The sequence below is a fragment of the Eptesicus fuscus genome, chromosome 18 (assembly GCF_027574615.1).
Source record: "Eptesicus fuscus isolate TK198812 chromosome 18, DD_ASM_mEF_20220401, whole genome shotgun sequence".
NCBI classification, from domain to species: Eukaryota; Metazoa; Chordata; class Mammalia; order Chiroptera; family Vespertilionidae; genus Eptesicus; species Eptesicus fuscus.
Genome location: NC_072490.1, coordinates 1,829,040 through 1,846,638, shown reverse-complemented (window position 1 = coordinate 1,846,638; position 17,599 = coordinate 1,829,040). Strand labels below are relative to the sequence as shown.

General features: G+C 64.4%; 2 protein-coding genes across 3 annotated transcripts; both read left to right on the top strand.

Moving 5' to 3' along the window:
- LOC103300615 (protein piccolo-like) lies at nucleotides 1-3,640 on the top strand. Of its 2 annotated transcripts, none has more exons than XM_054729731.1 (2): nucleotides 1-41; nucleotides 592-3,640. In XM_054729731.1, the coding sequence occupies exons 1-2, from the start codon at nucleotides 11-13 to the stop codon at nucleotides 3,615-3,617; spliced, it is 3,057 nt and encodes a 1,018-aa protein (XP_054585706.1). In that variant the 5' UTR covers nucleotides 1-10; the 3' UTR covers nucleotides 3,618-3,640. The 2 variants fall into 2 exon arrangements, with proteins under 2 accessions (XP_054585706.1, XP_054585707.1); XM_054729732.1 differs by lacking the exon at nucleotides 1-41 and adding an exon at nucleotides 281-397.
- Nucleotides 3,641-9,176: 5,536 nt separating this feature from the next.
- CAMKV (CaM kinase like vesicle associated) lies at nucleotides 9,177-17,382 on the top strand. The gene is made up of 12 exons (XM_054729878.1): nucleotides 9,177-9,192; nucleotides 14,568-14,676; nucleotides 14,758-14,889; nucleotides 15,031-15,105; nucleotides 15,294-15,432; nucleotides 15,553-15,673; nucleotides 15,808-15,883; nucleotides 15,977-16,113; nucleotides 16,268-16,346; nucleotides 16,514-16,601; nucleotides 16,831-16,942; nucleotides 17,027-17,382. The coding sequence occupies exons 2-12, from the start codon at nucleotides 14,582-14,584 to the stop codon at nucleotides 17,380-17,382; spliced, it is 1,410 nt and encodes a 469-aa protein (XP_054585853.1). The 5' UTR covers nucleotides 9,177-9,192; nucleotides 14,568-14,581.
- Nucleotides 17,383-17,599: the final 217 nt, after the last annotated feature.

Sequence of the window (17,599 nt, the reverse complement as noted above, 5' to 3'; positions counted from 1 at the left end):
CACCTAAGGCATGGAGCAGGACTATGGAAGTCACCAAGCAGGTGGGGGACCCTGATCCATCGGACCCCCAGGGCCACCCCTCAGCCAGCAGCCATCAGCTGGGGGGTGGCCTCAGAGAGCCTCAGGGACCATGGAGAAACTCGGGGTCCATGTGCTTTAGGCAGGGGCTGGCATTGTCCCTCGAGGCCGTCACTGACGGGGCCTGTGGCCCAGCCTCCCAGGCCCACGGTCCCGAGCCCGTCCGCCAGCTCCCCTGGGGCCCCGCTGAGGGTGGCGCACAGTGTGGCTCGGAGCGGGCCTCCCAAGGTGCCCTGAGACTCTCCTCCACCGGCCCGTGTCCCGGCCCCGGCGTGGAAGCCCAAGTGCATCTCGTCCTGGAGAATGAGACCCTGCCCTGGTGCGTGTGCAGGGACAGCGCCGATGGCCTGGCCCAGCTCGGCGGCCGCAGCTCCTGGCTTCAGGTGCAGGGTGCGAGGGAGGGCAAGGCTCCGGCTAAAGTCCTGGTCGGCTGGGGCAAAGGCCCCTCCGGCACCCAGCAGAGAGCGCCCTGGGGCGTTGCCACGAGCCAGCAGGTCCCCCGTTTCCTTTCAGGGGAGACTGGCTCAGCTGCAGCCCCAGGTCCTCTTCCGGCTCCAGTCCAAGGTCAAGGTCAGGGCAAGTGCTGGTGTCCGGCTCAGGCAACTCCAACTCCAACTCGGGCCAATACTCCAGCTCCGCATACAACCTTCCCGCCGGCAGCCGTCGCACGTAACACCTGCAACCCCGACGACCTGCTGGGTAGCATCGCCAAGGACTTGCCCCGGGACCTGCTCAGGGAGAGTGGCCACCCGTGGTCAGGCCTCTTGGAGTCTTCCAAAGTGGTCACGTTCTGCCAGGACAAAGTGATCTTCGGTTCTCAGCGGCTCCCCACCCCGGGACACCCTCCCACAGAGTCCCCAGACCACGCCCCGGAGCTCGAAGCTGCCAGGAGGCCGTTACCTAAGCAGCCGGAGACCCCAGCAGAGAAGCCGCTGTTCTACACCTTCAATCTAGACAGCCCCACAGCATCCCCAGGAAGGCCGGGCCCCCCCACGCCCCAGAGGAGCCGCCAGGAGGTCCGCTCTCAGCCGGAGGGGCAGCCCCTCCGTGCCCGCAACAGCACCTGCTCCAGGGCTCCGCTCTCCACCTGCCCAGCCACCTGCCTCAGGCAGCGCCCGGCCCCGCCTCCCCGGGAAGCCACGCAGAGGCCCGCCTCCGGCGCGCCCCCCTGCCAGCTCCAGGACCCTACGGAAGGCCACGTGCTGGTGTTTGACATGGACACGGGCAACACCAGGCTGGGACTGCTGTGCCAGGACCCCCTGGGCTCCCGGGCAGTACTGGTGGGCCTCGTGCCCCACCATCCGTCCGTTCATGCCCCTGACAATATGCCGTCCACCTGGCCACTGGCCGTGCCCGTCGCCTCCCCTAACAGCAACCGCTCCAGCTTCTGGCCCGTCTCGTCGGTGCTGTCCAGCCCCGTGCCCTCCAGCCTCTCATCCGGCAGCTACCGCGAGGTGGCCCTGGCCCCCAAGGAAGCCCAGCTCAAACTGGAGTCCCGGGATGGCCCTGGTCCCGAGACACCCATCAGGGTGGGCCTGCTCCCTGGGCCCATTCCAGTGGGAGTGCCCCTCCAGGTTGGAGAGAGGACACCGAGCCGTGTCCAGGATCCCGGCTGGTCCAAACCTGCGGCTGAGAAAAGCGAACCCACTCGCACCATCTGGATCCTGGATGCGTCCAGGATGCAGGATGCCTCTGTGGTCACCTCAGAGCCGGCCCCAGAGCCCGCCCGCCCAGCCCCAGCCCAGGAGGCAGCCAGGGCCATGCTCCAGGCGGACACAGGCAGCCACACCCGGCAGGAGGCCAGCACTGCTCACCCTAACGACCTTCGGGCCGAAGGTACTCGGCAGGGCCCCCTCAGCGGTTGGCCCCCGCTCGGTGAGCAGCATCCCGTCTCTGGACAGCGCCCTGCAGCGGGTCAGCCTCCCTCTGCGGAGCAGCCCCCTCTCACTGGGGCCCCTCTTGCCAGGCAACGTTCTGTCACTGGGCAGCCTTCCTTTTGCCAAGAGCCCACCGTCTCCAAAGAGCTCATCCTCTCAAGAGGCGCCGCCTCCACCAGGGAGGCTGGCCAGGCCCCCACGCTGTGCCAGGAAGGGGAGGCCTTGGGTCCGCCCGCCCATGTCGGGGTACTCCGGGTGCCCCTGGCCCAGGAGAAGACCTGCGTCTACGTGAGCAGGGAAACGATGGGCCTCAGTGTCCCTCCCAGCTCCAACTCCCACTGGCTGTCTCCCTGGCAGCCCGCCAGCTCTCACGGGGCCCCGGGGCAGCAGCTCTCCCTCGTCACAGTCGCCACACCTGGCACCAGCTACAAGGTCTTGCCCATGGCCATGGTGGGCACGGCGCCCCGGGGCCCCCGGCTCAGGCTGACGGCCGAGGACATGACCGACTCGCCAGTGGTCACGAGCCTGGGCCTGCTCAGCGGGGCCTACTATGCTCTGCCGGGACAGCCCCCCGGGCTCTGCGGCCACGCGCCGGGCCACTTCCAGAGCTCGGCCGCCGTGGTGATTGACACGGGCTCAGGCTTCACCAAGTGCGGCCTGGCCGGGGAGGACCACGTCCTCAGCGTGGTGCCCTCACGCGTGCAGCTGCTGCAGCCGCCCGCCCAGGACCAGCCCAGGTACGCGATGCTGGGCACCGGCGGCGGCTCGTCCACGGTGCTGAACCGGGGCGTGGTCTCCGACTGGGACGCGCTGGAGGTGCTGTGGCAGCACCTGTTCTACTGCAAGCTGGGCATGCGGCCCGAGGAGCTGGCCGTGCTGGTGGCCGACTCGCCCATCTCGCCGCGCACCAACCGCGAGAAGGTGGCCGAAATCCTCTTCGAGTGCTTCCACGTGCCGGCCATGCAGACCGTGCAGCAGGCCCTGCTGGCGCTCTACGCCTACGGGCGCACCACCGGGCTGGTGCTGGGCAGCGGCCACGGCACCTCCTACGTGGCGCCCGTCCTCACCGGGGACCTGGCCCCACTGGACACCTACAGGCTGGATGTGGCCGGGGCCGACCTCACCGAGTACCTGGCGGAGCTGCTGCTGGCCGGCGGCCACTCGCCGCCCAAGGCGGGGCTGGTCAACCACATCAAAGAGACCTGCTGCTACGTGGCTCTGGATGTGAAAGCCGAGGCGGCCCGCACGCAGGCCCAGTCCCCGGTGGACTTCGTGCTTCCGGACAAGCAGGTCATCACGCTGGGCTCTGAGCGCTTCCGCTGCCCCGAGGCCCTCTTCCAGCCCCACCTGCTGGGCCTCAACCAGCTGGGCCTCCCGCAGCTCGCCCTCCTCAGCATCAGCCGGCTGGAGGCCCGGCAGCAGGAGCAGCTGCTGGCCAACGTGGTGCTGGACGGGGGCAGCACGCTGGTGAGCGGCTTCCCCGAGCGCCTGCGACAGGAGCTGGGCCCTCGTGCCACCGTGCTGGGCTCTCCCCACCGCGCCGTGGCCGCCTGGCTTGGAGGCTCCATCATGGCCTCCCGGGACTCCTTCCAGAGCCTGTGGCTCAGCCGCCGGGAGTACGAGGAGGAGGGCCCGTGGGCCATCTACAAGTACCATCTCTGAGCACATAAAGTTCCGGTGCCGTTCACTGGAGTGCCGTGGCGTGCTTTAGGCCCGGGGAGGTGTGGAAAGGATGGGGGTCCCGGCGGGGGTTCGGGGATGGGGCCCTTAGCACACCTGAGTCACACCCCGCCTCTGCGCACCTCAGCTCCCCAGGTCCTGGCAGCCTCTCCCTCCGAGAGCCCCGGGAGCCCCTTGGCATTGGCTCTGCTCTAACCTGACCTTTATTGCACCCCAAGGGCAAACACAGAGAGTGGCTGCTGTGGGTTTTGCCCCGTTGCCCTGGCGACAAGTGCAATTACCCTTGATTGCCAGCTGGTTGCCATGGCAATTTCAAACATAATGTAATAACCCACACAGCCTGGAGTGAGTCATGGAGGGGCAGCCCCCTCCCCTCGCTCAGAGGAAAAGACTGTTTGCCCTCCCCCATCCTGGGCTCTCTTCGGGGGGCTGAGGCCGGCGCCATAGACGGCAGCCAGAGTCCCCAGGTGGCTGGGGACCGGAGCACGGCTTGCCCCCAGGGACGGTGCCGTCAGAGTGCGGGCTTCCTGGGGAGCTGGCCTGGTCCTGCGTCATCTCCGTCGTTGGAACCTCTGGGGCTCGGTGCTGATTGGCAGGGGGTGGAAGTCTGGCCTTTGGTGTCCTGGGGCAGGAGGTGCGGGGGAGGGGGCAGATAAGGCCTGGCTCCTGGGAGCACACCTGAGCTGCGGGTGGGACGCGGGCCTGTTTTGTAGGTTCTGTGGATAGGGGAGGCTCGCACCTCATCCTGCCTCTCTGACTGCCCAGCCCGAGTGGGATCCAGAAGAGTCAACTTTGGGCTCCCTTCCCCCCTTTAGCCCCCCAGCCCAGGCAGCTCCTGCCTCCCCAGGAGGTCCTCCTAGGGCTACTGGGCAATGCCAATGCCAATGCCAACTGCCCCTGCTCTTGTCCCAAGCTCTGCCCTGCGCTGGGCCTCCCGCCGTCCCTCTGGCCAGGGTGGTGGCTAGAAGCCACGGCTCCTGACCTCGTCTGGCTCTGAAAGTGGGGGTAGAAAGGGAGCTGTCCCCCGGCCGGTGTCTGGGAGGCTGAAGGGATGGCGTGGAGCTGGTGTGGCTGCTGCCCACCCAGAGGGCAGCTTGAGATCGAAGCCCTCCTCTGCCTGTGCGCCTCTGCTGGAGGCTGGAGGCTGGAGGCTGGAGGGATAAGCGATGGCCCAGTCCCAACCCTGGTTCTGTCTTTAGGTTGCCCGCTGCACAAAGGACAAAGACCAGGTTTCATCTCCCGCCACACACACGTGCACACACACACACGCACACACACACGTGCACACACACATACACGCGTGCACACACACGTGCACACACACATGCACCTGAGAGTGAGGGGCTGCCCTAAGTGTAGAGACTAGAAACAGCCAATAGCATAGGGTTATCACAGCCCCTGCCCACCGCCAGCCATGTCCCGGTCTCTTCCCGTTTGCTGTCCCCACACCCTGACCCAGTCTCCACAATCCTGAGGCCTGTGTCATACAGGAAGGGGACCAGAGTCCCCAGGGACCCATGGTTCCAGGGACCAGTGGCTCCAGGGACTAGCTACCGCATCCATGCGCACACGCGAGCAAGCACGCCTGGGTGCACACAGAATGCAGACACACGTGCCCCCGGGCACCACGGCACACACAGTGCCGTTGCCTTCCCCTTCAACAGAAGAGCGCGCGCGCACACACACACACACACACTCACACGTGTGCACACACCCTGCCACGTGCTCTCACCCACAGGCACGTGGAGTGTGCACAGGACCCAGAAGGGGTGGAGCCCTGCCAGCAGCCAGCCGGGCCCAGCAGCCACCTCTTCCCCTGCCTCTAACCCCCACCCCAGCCGCTGCTCAGCCTCTCCAGGCCCAGATACGCATGCCCTTCGGGGAACACGGAAAATATGGTGACATGTGTGACCTGTGTGAGGCCAGCAACCCATTGCACGCTCTCCACACAGCCCAGAGAACCATTGTTTCAGGGACAGTGGACAGACAGCAGGAAGGACCGCGCGGGCTCTCGTTCATGCTCAGACAGAGCCAAGCCGCCCGGGAGGGGACACGGCTCTGCGCTGCGGACACCAGCTTGCCGCGGATTCCTGCCCACAGGTGGCACCAGGCTGCCCTGGAAGAGGGGACCCGAAGCCAGGGCAGGGCGGGAAGGGCTCCCCACGGCCTCGCCTCCGGAGGCAGGTAGCCAGGCAGTCATTTCCCAGCAGCCTCCAGCCCCAGCCCCACCTTCCTCACGTGGGAGTCACTCCCCAGGGACACATAGCAAAGGGCTGGAGCTGACCCCTCCCAAGATGGGGTGGGCAGGCTCCCTGGGAGGGTTGGGGTGCGTGGAGAAGCCTAAGTCTGCCCTCCAGATAGAGGCCTCGGGGCTTGTGAGGGGGACGGGCCCGCATCGGCCCACGTGCCGCCCTGACAGGGACAGAGGATGCCAGGGCCTTCCCTGAGCGCGCCTGCCGGACAGCGCTCAGCCTGCTCGGGCCGCCCCGCAGTCAGCCGGGCGGTGCAGGGCTCCGCGGCCTGAGCTTGGTCTCCAGCTGCCCTCTGGGCGGAGGGAGGTCCGCGTCCCCAGAGCCCGGCCCAGGCGGCTGATGGTGACCCCTCGCTGGTGTGTTTGGGGGTGACATAACTGGGAAGGAAGCCGCGTCCACACCATCCCATAGGTAACTTCTCTGGTTTGGGGAATTCAGTGCCATAGAGGAGAGGGCAGACTGGGCCACCCCCCCTGGCCCAGACTTGGGGGTGGCAAAGGCTTTGGCCTTGCAGGAGTGGAGGCCTTGCAGGAGTGGAGGCCTTGCAGGAGTGGAGGCCGGGGCGGAAGGCGAGTCTGCCTGGGGGTCTTGGACCCTCACTGACCACCTGCGCCCCGCGCCCCGTATTTATACTCTGGGGCGGGGGAGGCTGGTCTGGGGTGCGGCTGGCCTTGGCGCTGCCCACTCGGGGCTTCCACGCGGGTTTCATCCTTTGGGTCCCGCGCGGATCCAGGACCCAGGCGTTCCCGCACTGCCTGCGGGGACAGGGCAAGGCCCCTCTGATCCCTGCCGCCCAGTCAGTCCCAGGGCCTAAGGGGGCCTGGCCCGCACCCCTGGGAGTGGGATTTCAGCCTCAGGCTCCTCCAGGGCCGGGGCGGAGCCGGCGGGGAGAGGCCCCGCCCCCAGCCCGCCCCCGGCCCGGGATGCGAATTCGGTGCAGCCGAGCGGCGGGAGATGCTGACGGTTCGCGAGCCGGAGCGGCTGCAGCTGGTGCCGCGTCTGCCCCGCGCGTCCGGAGCGGATTCTGCCCGCCGCCCCCGGAGCCCTCGGCGCCCCGCCGGACCCGCGATCGCTGCCTCCCTGTGATCTACCGGCGCTGCAGGTGCGGGGCGGGCCGGGCGCGGGGGGGGGGGGTGTCCCCGAGCGCGCAGGGTGGTCTTGGAGGGTTGGGTCTCCGGCTCGAGGTGCGGGTCGCCGAGTGTGCGGGGACCCGCGAGGGCTGTGACCCCGGCGCGGGCTCTGCAGATCCGGGGTCGGGTGCGGGGTTGGGCTCCCCGTCACCTCTGACAGCTCGGGGTCCCAGGGGGAGCCCTGAGACCCAAGTCCAGGCGAATCTCCTCTACTTGCCCCCCACCCCCTGTGTGTACCCCACGCCCCCGGCTCGCTGGGCTCCTAATTGTGCAAACACTAACCGCAGACACTGGGGGTGCCCCAAGGGGGGGGGGGCGAGGCTGAGCCTCCCTCCGGACTCCCAGAGCCTCCAGCCTGCCGCTCCCTCGCTCCCTCCCTCCCGCAAAGCAGTCCCTAATTTCTATGACAAGGGAGAGTTTTTTTGGTATTTATTTATTTATTTTTAATGGACGACAACCTGGAGGGGGCTGGGCGGGGCTGCGGGGAGCGGGGAGGGGGCTCCCAGCCGCTGGGGACCACCAGCCCCTTAGCCAGGACCTAGCTCCCAGGGCTCAGCCGGGGACCCAGGGCCCCCAGCGCTGGGGGTGGGGTGGGGGACGCCGCGCTTCCGCTGGGAGGTGCGGGCTCGGTGCTCACACGTGTGCCTCCCGCATGTGCGTTGCTGAGCCAGCGGGGGCGAGTCAGCAGCACCGGGGAAGGAGGTCGGGGCACCCGGGTGGGGAGCAGGGCCCCGGCTGGGCGGGAGGTGGACAGTGAGCCGGTGAGGTTGTGCCTTCCCAGCCTGTAGCTTTTGGCGGAGACCCAGGGCCTCCCCCAGCCCCCACAGCTCTGCAAACGCTTTGTCCATAACCTCCCGGGCAGAGCCTGCTCCCCCAGATTCTCTCTTAGGGAGCAGGCCCTCCGTCCCTCACCGAAAGCTCAGCCCCTTCTGGCCACGCTCCTCCCAGGCCCGGGCTTTGAGCCCCCCAAGGATCCCCAGGGACCGGGTGCCTCCCCCCACCCCCAGTTGATGCCTGTCAGCTTTAGCCACCTGCTGGGCCCCGGGTTCCTCAAGTAGGGTACTGCTGCCTCCACCTGTCTCAGCACCCGGCTCTCCGGGGGGAGGGGGGGAGAGCTGGTCTCCATCCAGGCTCTCCTTCCCTCTGTCCCGTTTGGTGAGGACGCCCAGGGGCCGTGGGCTGCCTCCCCAGGCCGAGCCCTGGCCACCACTCACTAGCAGCCCATCAGCCCCTTCCCTGGAGGAGGCCACAGCGACCGGTCTCCATCCAGGGAAACTGAGGCAAGTGGTGCGTGCGGTTGTTAACCTGTTTCTAGGTTGCTTAGGGGGCTGTGCTGACAGGATGCCCTGGTGGGAGGGGGCACGGTGGCAGGGGATTAGGCTGAGCTGCCAGGGGCCCCGGGCCCCAGGCCTGGAGAGGACAGCAGAAGGGGGAGGGGCAGAGCTGGGCAGCAGAGAGGAGGGGCCGTGAAGGAAGCAGCCAGGTCTCCGAGATTCGAGATTCGAGATTCGTTTCCATCCCCCACACCTGCCCTTCTACACGTGGGGCCGCCTTCCCGAGCCGGGGACGCCAGGGGGCTGCGGAGCCGCTGTGACAGGGCACGGCCACAGCAGGCCTCTGCCCGGGGTGAGGCTGGGCCTCCCGCATCACAGTGGTGAATGTCTGTGGGACCCAGGAGGGCTCGGCCTCAGGTCCAGGCACCCGGCGGGCCCCAGTCCAGGTGTTCAGGGCTCATGGCCGTTCCCGAGGGCTCTCTGGGCGCCCACAGGCCCCTCAGGACCCCCTGCCCACTTGGGGGCTGCGTCCTTTCCCTGGCCCCTCTTTGCCCCCTTCCTTCCCAGGCTGTGCCTTTGTCTCCCTGTGTCCCTGCCCCACTCGCTCCTTTCAGTCCCTCCACCTCCCCACGCGCTAGGGACCAGGGTCACAGAACCCCTGGGGAGGGAACCTGGCCAAAGCCCCAGGGAATTCACAAAGGGGTTTGGCCACCATCTCTCCCCTCCCCCTCCCCTTGTTTTAAAACTTCCATCACCATAGCAACCCCTTGCTCTCTGAGACTTCCCCTGCATTCCCCCTCCTCCACCCACAGGGAGCAGGGCCCCCATGGGTTTCTTTCGGGGTTTGAAAGACGAGGACCCTTTGGCTCTGCCTGCATGTGGAGGAATGAACTTCCTAGAGGTGACACTGGGCTGTATGCCGCCCCTGAGATTGGAGAGGCCCCTCTCTCTGCAACACCTCATTGGACGGGAGGGAGTGGCCGCAGGAACTATGGACGGTGGGTTAGCCTGGGCGGAGGCCCAGCCAGGGCCCCCCGGGTCCGCCTGCCCCCCACGGCAGCTGGACGGTGGCCTGGAAGCCCGGCTCTGCCTCCCGAGGCCAGACCTTGAGCGCGAGGTCTCTACATCCCCTGGACCTGCCCGGGAGGCCTCGGGGGGCGGGGGGCGGGCAGGGCTTGGGCCCGGGCAAGTCCATGGCAGCAGGACGCCGAGCCCCGATGGCAGAGGAGAGCCGGGAGGGAGGCGCCTGCAGGGTGTTCACAGATGCCACTAAATCGGGAGGTGTTGCCTGCAGCTGTCGGGAGGCCGCCCGAGCCCCAGGCCCCCCCAGCCTCCCGGGGCGCTGGGGGCTGTGGAACCCTGCAGGACAGGGGGGCCCGCGGCAGGAAACGCCTATCTGTGGCCGAGCAAGGTGGGGCCTGACCCTAGAGAAAAGGAGGGGACAGGACTCCCTTGTGGGACTTTGGGGCCCCTGAGCTGGCCTTGGTCCCACTGACGCTTCCCGGGGGGCAGCCTCGCCTTACACCGTTCCCTCTGCCTGCACCCGTCTCCATCAGGGGACCTTTAGTACCAGGGCCCCTGCAGTCAGAGGCTGCCTTCGGGGCCTCAGGCTCCATTCCCTGAGGACAGGGTCAGGCTGAGCAGAGCCTGGCCTCCAGCTCCCGGGCCCGGGGCAGCCCTGAGCACAGAATTCCGTTTCTCTGCAGAGAGAGGGAAGGCCACGGCTCGAGGGAACCGGCGCTCTGGGGCTCCTGCGCCCTCCGGGGCCCAGGGTGGACCGGGTGCAGGAGCCCAGGTTCTGGGTCGCTGGGGGGAGAGCTCCCGCTGCTGGGTGTTGAGTCTGGGCCACGGGGTCAGAAATGCAAACCCCTTTTTGCCTGACCCTCCGGTTCTGGAAGCTGCTCCTTGCTGTCCCAGCTTTGGGGCCGGCCCTCTCCCCCGTTGTCGCAGGCAAGTGCTAGGGGCTTGGAGCGCCAGCAGCCTCCCAGGTGGCAGCAGTGGGTGGCAGATGGCAGAGCGGTGGGGGTGGAGGGGACCAAGGCACATCCGCGGGGCCCCTTTCTTCTCTCCCACCCTGGGCCCGGGCTGGGGGTGGCAGCCAGTGAGCACAGCCAGCTGGTGAGAAGCAGCACCTGGCTGAGGCCAGGCAGCCTGGGGGGGGGGGGGGGGGCAGGGGCAGGTAGATGGCCCCCGCCCTGCCCCCGAGGCCTGAGGACGCGGCTCCTCCCGCTGCTGAGACTGTGGGCGCAGGCCGGGCTTCTGTGATGGAGACAGCCCTCAACTGCAGTCCTGGGCCTGTGGGCACAAGGGCAGGTGCCTGGCCAAGAGCCGGGCCGAGACCAGGGACAGGCACGTGCGAAGCCTCCCCCGCGTGCGTCAGAGCGGGAACCGGGAGCTGTGGGGTGGGGTGCGGGGAGCGGGAGGTGCGGACGGCATTTCGGGGAAGGGCCATTTTGAGTCTGGAGCGTCGGATGCTTTCAGACAGGCTGCTGCACAAGCACCTGGCCAGAGACCGCAGGAGAGGAGATGCCACCCGGGCTGGCGCTGCGGCCGTGGAGGCTGCTGGGCCCGGAGGCCGGGAAGGCAGTGCCCACACTCGCTGCCACGGAGGGACTCTGCCGGGCTGGCCGGTCGGTCACCTGTTGGTGGATGTTCGGTAGTGGATGGTTGTTGGTGGTTATAAATAACTCTGGCGTGACAACAGGAGACGGATGGGAGGCGGGGGGGGGGGGGGGGGCACGCCCGCCAGAGGGAACGGTGTAGGCAGAGCCGCCGAGTGAGTGCTCCCTGTGGGACCCAGCACACGCCGGGATTCCAGCCGGGAAGGCGGTCACCGCACACCGGGGGGCCCCTGCCCCCTGCCCCCCGCCATGGTTAGGGCACAGAGATGGGCCGGCAGGGTGGGCGGCTGGCCTCGCCGGCAGCTGTGGGAGTGGGATTCCAGCCACGTGCCGACTGTGGCGGCAAAGACGCCGTCGGGGAAGCTCTTCACAGCCCGCTCCCCTCCGCAGTGCCTCCCGAGATGGCTAACCGGCCTGACTCCCGCTGCCGAGAGCCATCGCAGCCCGAGCCCAAGCAGCCCAGACGAGGGGCTGTGGCATCGTTCCCTGATGCTGAGGGAGAACCGCCAGGACTGGGCCCCCGGGGAGCGGGTGGCCCCTGCCCGGGAGGAAGCCAGCAGCCCGGGCGGGCGTGGGCTGTGCGGGGCCTGGCCTTGGGGTGCCGGCCGAGTCCCCCTGACCCAGCTCCTTCCTCTGGCGGTGGCTTCCTCCCCTGCACTGCCCGGGCTGAGTGACTCCAGCAGGGGAGCCTCTGGGACGATGTGCCGCCGGCAGAGCTGAGCAGGTTGGGCGCAGCCTCGGGGCAGAGCTCGCTGCAGCCCGTGCCCGGGGCCAGGCGTCGGGAGGCAGACTGGGTACCGCCTTTCCTGTGGGCGATGGAGCCAGTCCCCCCAGCACCGCAGGTGCCAGGCTCAGGTGCTGGAATGCCCAGAGCCCACCGCGGTCAGCTGCATGAAGTCCCCCTTGTGCCTAGAACCCCGACCCTGGCCGGGGGCCTCTGCCTGGACCAGACTGTGAGGTCTCCTGTGGGCCCGCAGCGAGCACCGGCTTAGAGCACCGGCAGTCGGCTCGCTTCTCCGGACCTTTACCCCTGCATGGCTCCCGGCAAACCCTTCCCTCTCAGCCCAGCCCTAAGCTGCTTCTCCCTCACAGCCTCTCCTTGCTTCTCTACCGGATGGGGGGTTCTCCTTCCGGGGACTCCCCGAAGCACGGTACCTGAATGCAGCAGTGATTACATCAATGAAAGCAATCAGAGTGAAAACCCTAACAGACAGATCATAAACAGAAAGTGTAAGAGCCTGCCCCCTGACACAAATTCTTGGCCCCAAAGCGAACTCTTGCTGTCTTAGTGGTCCTTCCGGAACAGTTTTATAAACTGGCGTGTGCACCTTTAAAAACGTAGCCCTGGCCGGTGTGGCTCAGCTGGCTGCGTGTCATCCCATGCATTGAAAGGTGGCCGGTTGGGCTCCCCGTCGGCACTTACCCGCTCGCAGATGTGATCCCGGTCGGTGTGTGCGGGAGGCGACCGATCAATGTTTCTCTCCCACACTGATGTTTCTCTCTCTCCCTTTCTCTTTCTCTACAAAAATCAATAAAAACCTATTTAAAAAAAATAACAGAAGTGATATTAAAAAAAAACACCTTTAAAATATACCCAAGTAGCGGCACCCTTAACCCACCACTCTGTTCCTTGCTTTCTCACTTCACGACATATCTCAGACTGTCCACAGCAGTACATTTCAATCTTCTTTATTCTTTTTATTTATTTTTTAAATATATTTTTATTGATTTTCAGAGAGGAAGGGTGAGAGAGAGAGAGAAGCATCAATGATGAGAGGGAATCATTGGTTGGCTGCTTCCTCCATGCCCCCCACTGGGGATCAATACTTTATTCTTTTTAATAGCCACCAGCCACTTTGGATGGCCATATATTTTTTAAATTGATTTTAGAGAGAGGAGAGGAACATTGATTTATTGTTCCACTTATTTATGCATTCATTGGCTGATTCTTGTCTGTGTCCTGGCTGGGGAATCGAACATGCAACCTTGGCATATCAGGATGATGCTCTGACCAACTGAGCAACTCAGCCAGGACCAGCTGGCCATAATTTTTTTTTTAATTTTAATTTTTAAATATATTTTTATTGATTTCAGAGAGGAAGGAAGAAGGAGAGAGAGAAACATCAATGATGAGAGAGAATCATTGATCGGCTGCCTCCTGCATGTCCCCCACTGGGGATCGAGCCCGAAACCCAGGCATTTGCCCTTGACTGGACTCAAACCTGGGACCCTTCAGTCCGCAGGCTGACGCTCTATCCACTGAGCCACACCAGCCAGGGCTGGCCATAATTTTTATTAACAGTTTTAATTTGAAATATAACAGAAATTTAGGAATGTGTCAAACTTGTATATATATATTTTACAAATTATTATAGAGCTGTGAAAACATCACTTAGGTTCATAAATAGGCCCAGCAGAATTCCCCAGGTGTCCTGACTCAATCACAACCCCTTTCTTTCTCTGAGAAGGACTCAAGGTGTTTATTTCCTGGCTTTTCTTTGTCGTTTTGCCAGTGTGTTTATATCCTTAAACAGCACAAGTTAGTTCTGCCCGTTTTGAACATTATATTGATTCTGTAATTGATAACATTGATTATAGATTATATAGTCACACACTATATGTATGTGTGTATATATATACATAATATATATATATTCATATTCACTTGTGTCTTTTTCACTCAACAATGTGTGAGTTTCACCTTGTGGTTGGGTATAGCTATACCTGCGTCATTTCCATTGTTGCGTAATATTACATTGTGTGATTGTATCACAGTAAATACACACTATAACACTGTTGGTGGGTACTTGGTTGTCTCTAGTTTTTGATAATTATGAATACTGCAACTGTGAGCATCCGCGTATGAGTATCCTGATGCACAAATACGTGTATTTCAGCAGTGCAATTGCAGGTTCATAGGATATCTTTGACGTCTAGCGTTTTAGCAACTGGTTCCCAAAGGGGAGACTCGCCCTCCACCAGCAATGCCCATGTTCTCCTTATCTTTGCCAACACTTGGCATCTTCAGACTTTCAGAGATGACTATCTGATGAGTGGGTAGTGACAGCCCTTGTCATCTGTGAAATAGCTGAAATGTAAAGAAACCATTTTGTTGTTGTTAATCCTCAGCCAAGGATATTTTTCCATTGATTTTTAGAGAGAGTGGAAGGGCGAGGGAGAGACAGAGAGAAACATCGATGTGAGGGAGACACATCGATTGGTTGCCTCCTGCACGCACACTGACCAGGGCCTGGGCCCTGCAACCAAGGTACCTGCCCTTGACCAGAAGCGGACCTGGGGCCCTTCAGTCTGCGGGCCGACACTCTACCCCCTGTGCCACACCGGCCAGGGCTAAAGAAATCATTTGACCCATCTTTTCAGTGTGTACATTACATAGTGACTCTCTGATATGTCCGTTTAATACACTTTTCATGAGTGGGGCAATGGGCGTTCGGGTAGCCAAGCTGAGTGGCTGGAGGTCTGGGCAGACAAGCAGGCTAGGAGTGGAGTCTGACCACCCTCCAGCCCTTCCTGCCTTGGACTCTGCCTCTGGCGTGGCCTGAGCCGGCTGGGGCCTCCCAGAGGCAGCCTCGGTGCTGCAGGGAGAAGTGGGGGGCGAGCGGCACGGCTGAGCCAGACCCCATCCTGCCCACAGCTCAGAGCCTGGCAATGCCGTTTGGGTGTGTGACTCTGGGCGACAAGAAGAACTATAACCAGCCGTCGGAGGTGACGGACAGATATGATTTGGGACAGGTCATCAAAACGTGAGTGCCGTTCGGGCGGGCAAGGGGAGTGGGGTGTGGCCTGCACCGAGGCCGGGCTGAGTGGGGTGCCCGCTGCTGCAGGGAGGAGTTCTGCGAGATCTTCCGGGCCAAGGACAAGACCACGGGCAAGCTGCACACCTGCAAGAAGTTCCAGAAGCGGGACGGCCGCAAGGTGCGCAAGGCGGCCAAGAACGAGATCGGCATCCTCAAGATGTGAGTGAGGCCGGGGGGGGGGGGCGGGGAGGGGAGCAGGGCAGGGCCATGCGGGCCTCTGGCCAGTTAGTCTGCTGTGGCCCCCAGAGCCTCTCTTAGGGGCTCACTCAGCCCTGACGATTGGTGCTCCTCTCGCTCCAGGGTGAAACACCCCAACATCTTGCAGCTGGTGGATGTGTTTGTGACCCGCAAGGAGTACTTCATCTTCCTGGAGCTGTGAGTGTGGGCCTGGGGCCCCAGGACTCTCCCACCCTCCGCAGCCAGGGAACGCCCCCTCCTTGGACCCTTGGGTCCCGGTCTTGGTGCCTTGTCCAGCCAGCGGCCTGGTGAGGGTAGCCTGCCCCAGTGCTCCTGCCCCACCCCCGGTCCTGCCCACGCCGGGCTCAGGGGCTGGTGTCCCTCAGGGCCACGGGGAGGGAGGTGTTTGACTGGATCCTGGACCAGGGCTACTACTCGGAACGAGACACGAGCAACGTGGTGCGGCAGGTCCTGGAGGCCGTGGCCTACCTGCACTCGCTCAAGATCGTGCACAGGAACCTCAAGGTGAGGCAGGAACCTGGCCGAAGGGTCTGTGGGCAGCTGGCCTGGGGCCCGGGCCAGCCTCCGAGGCCCTCTCCTCACGGGTCTGTCTCTGCCACCCCCATGCGACTCCCGGCCGAGCAGCTGGAGAACCTGGTGTATTACAACAGGCTGAAGAACTCCAAGATCGTCATCAGCGACTTCCACCTGGCCAAGCTGGAGAACGGCCTCATCAAGGAGCCCTGCGGGACGCCCGAGTACCTGGGCAAGCAGGGCAGGGCGGGCGGGGGGACAGCCTGCCAGGAGGGGCTCTGGGTCGGGAAGTCCCCAGGAAGGGGTGTGAACGGTACCGGCCTGGCAGGCCTGATGCTGACCCGCCGATTGGAACTGTGTTTGCAGCCCCGGAGGTGGTAGGCCGGCAGCGGTACGGACGCCCCGTGGACTGCTGGGCCATTGGCGTCATCATGTACATCCTGTGAGTGGACGGGCGAACGAAGGGGCTCACAGCCAGGGCGTGGGGCCTGTGCCCATGGCCTTCCTGGGTGACCCCGGCCTCCGGCCCCTGCAGGCTTTCAGGGAACCCGCCTTTCTACGAGGAGGTGGAGGAGGACGACTATGAGAACCACGACAAGAATCTCTTCCGCAAGATCCTGGCTGGCGACTACGAGTTCGACTCTCCGTACTGGGACGACATCTCGCAGGCGGGTGAGGCGGTGCCCGCATCTGGGCAGCATGAAGGGTTGGTGCGGGGGACCTGTTCTCAGCCTCCTCTCTGGACTCTGCTCCTGCCCCAGCCCACCCATCGCCTCTAGATAGAGACGGGGCGCCATGCCTAGCCTCTCCCTGGCTTTGTCCCCAGCCAAAGACCTGGTCACGAGGCTGATGGAGGTGGAGCAGGACCAGCGCATCACCGCCGAAGAGGCCATCTCCCACGAGTGGTGAGCGGGGCCCGAGGAAGGTGGGAGAGGCCGGGCCTCTGTGCCCTCACACCCAGCAGCCCCACCTCTGAGACCCTAAGTGGGGGCTGGGGGCAGCCAGAACGCAGAAGGCCCGCCTGGATCTTACAAGGCTGGGCAGAGTTGAGACGCATTTGCACCCTTTCCAGGATTTCTGGCAACGCCGCTTCCGACAAGAACATCAAGGATGGCGTCTGTGCCCAGATCGAGAAGAACTTTGCCAGGGCCAAGTGGAAGGTGAGGCTCGGGTGGCTGATGCCACGTGCTCCTTCTGGAGCCTACAGCTTCTTGCCCGTCTCACTCACAGGCTTGGCTCCACCTACGCGTAGCTGAGCGGCTGGGTGCCTAGCCCTGGGGTGATCGGAGGCAGCCAGGGGCACCCTGGGGGGTGGCCTGGGCTTGGCCTTCGCCAGGGAGGGGACTCAGCTTCCGTAAGCCTCCCTGAGCCTCTCCCTCCTCCTTGCAGAAAGCTGTCCGAGTGACGACGCTCATGAAGCGGCTGCGGGCGCCAGAGCAGTCCAGCGCCGCGGCCGCCCAGTCGGCTCCAGCCACAGACACTGCCGCGCCTGGGGCTGCAGGTGGGGCTGGCCCGGCCCTTGGGGGCAGTGCCACCGCAGCCACAGCAGGTGACGCTGCAAAGAGTGATGGTGCAGTCCCTGCAGACCGCAGCGCCACCCCAGCCACCGACGGGAGCGTCACCCCAGCCACCGACGGGAGCGCCACCCCAGCCACTGATGGGAGCGTCACCCCAGCCACCGACGGGAGCGTCACCCCAGCCACCGATGGGAGCGTCACCCCAGCCACTGACAGGAGCGTCACCCCAGCCACGGACGGGAGAGCCACCCCAGCCACAGAAGAGAGCACTGTGCCCACCAGCCAAAGCAGTGCCACCCCCGAGCCGGCTTCGGCCCAGCCGGACAGCACAGCCTCGGGGGGCGCAGCGGGCCAGGCTCCGCCCTCTAGTAAAGGGGAAGAGGCTGCTGGCTCTGCCGAGTCCCGGAGGGAGGAGACCAGCTGAGTGGCAGGCTAGTGGGGGGCGGGGACGGGCAGGAGGGTGGGAGAGTGGATGAGGGGCTTTTCACTGTACATAGAGTCACTGGCATGATGCCCTCGCACCCCTCCCCAGCCCCTGCCTCTCACTGTGGGGCATGTCTGGGGGCCACGGGGGAGCAGGCTCGTCTCCCGTGTGTGTGTGTGAGTGGTGCGCAAGCCAGAGGCAGGATGGCCCCAGCCCC

Excerpts from the sequence above, each read along its gene's own strand:
- LOC103300615 (XM_054729731.1), top strand. The coding sequence starts at position 11 with ATGGAGCAGGACTATGGAAGTCACCAAGCAG. Across the intron at positions 42-591 it reads CTATGGAAGTCACCAAGCAG|GGGAGACTGGCTCAGCTGCA; the intron begins GTGGGGGACCCT and ends GTTTCCTTTCAG.
- CAMKV (XM_054729878.1), top strand. The coding sequence starts at position 14,582 with ATGCCGTTTGGGTGTGTGACTCTGGGCGACAAGAAGAACTATAACCAG. Across the intron at positions 15,433-15,552 it reads TCGTGCACAGGAACCTCAAG|CTGGAGAACCTGGTGTATTA; the intron begins GTGAGGCAGGAA and ends CCGGCCGAGCAG. Across the intron at positions 16,943-17,026 it reads TGCCGCGCCTGGGGCTGCAG|ACCGCAGCGCCACCCCAGCC; the intron begins GTGGGGCTGGCC and ends CAGTCCCTGCAG.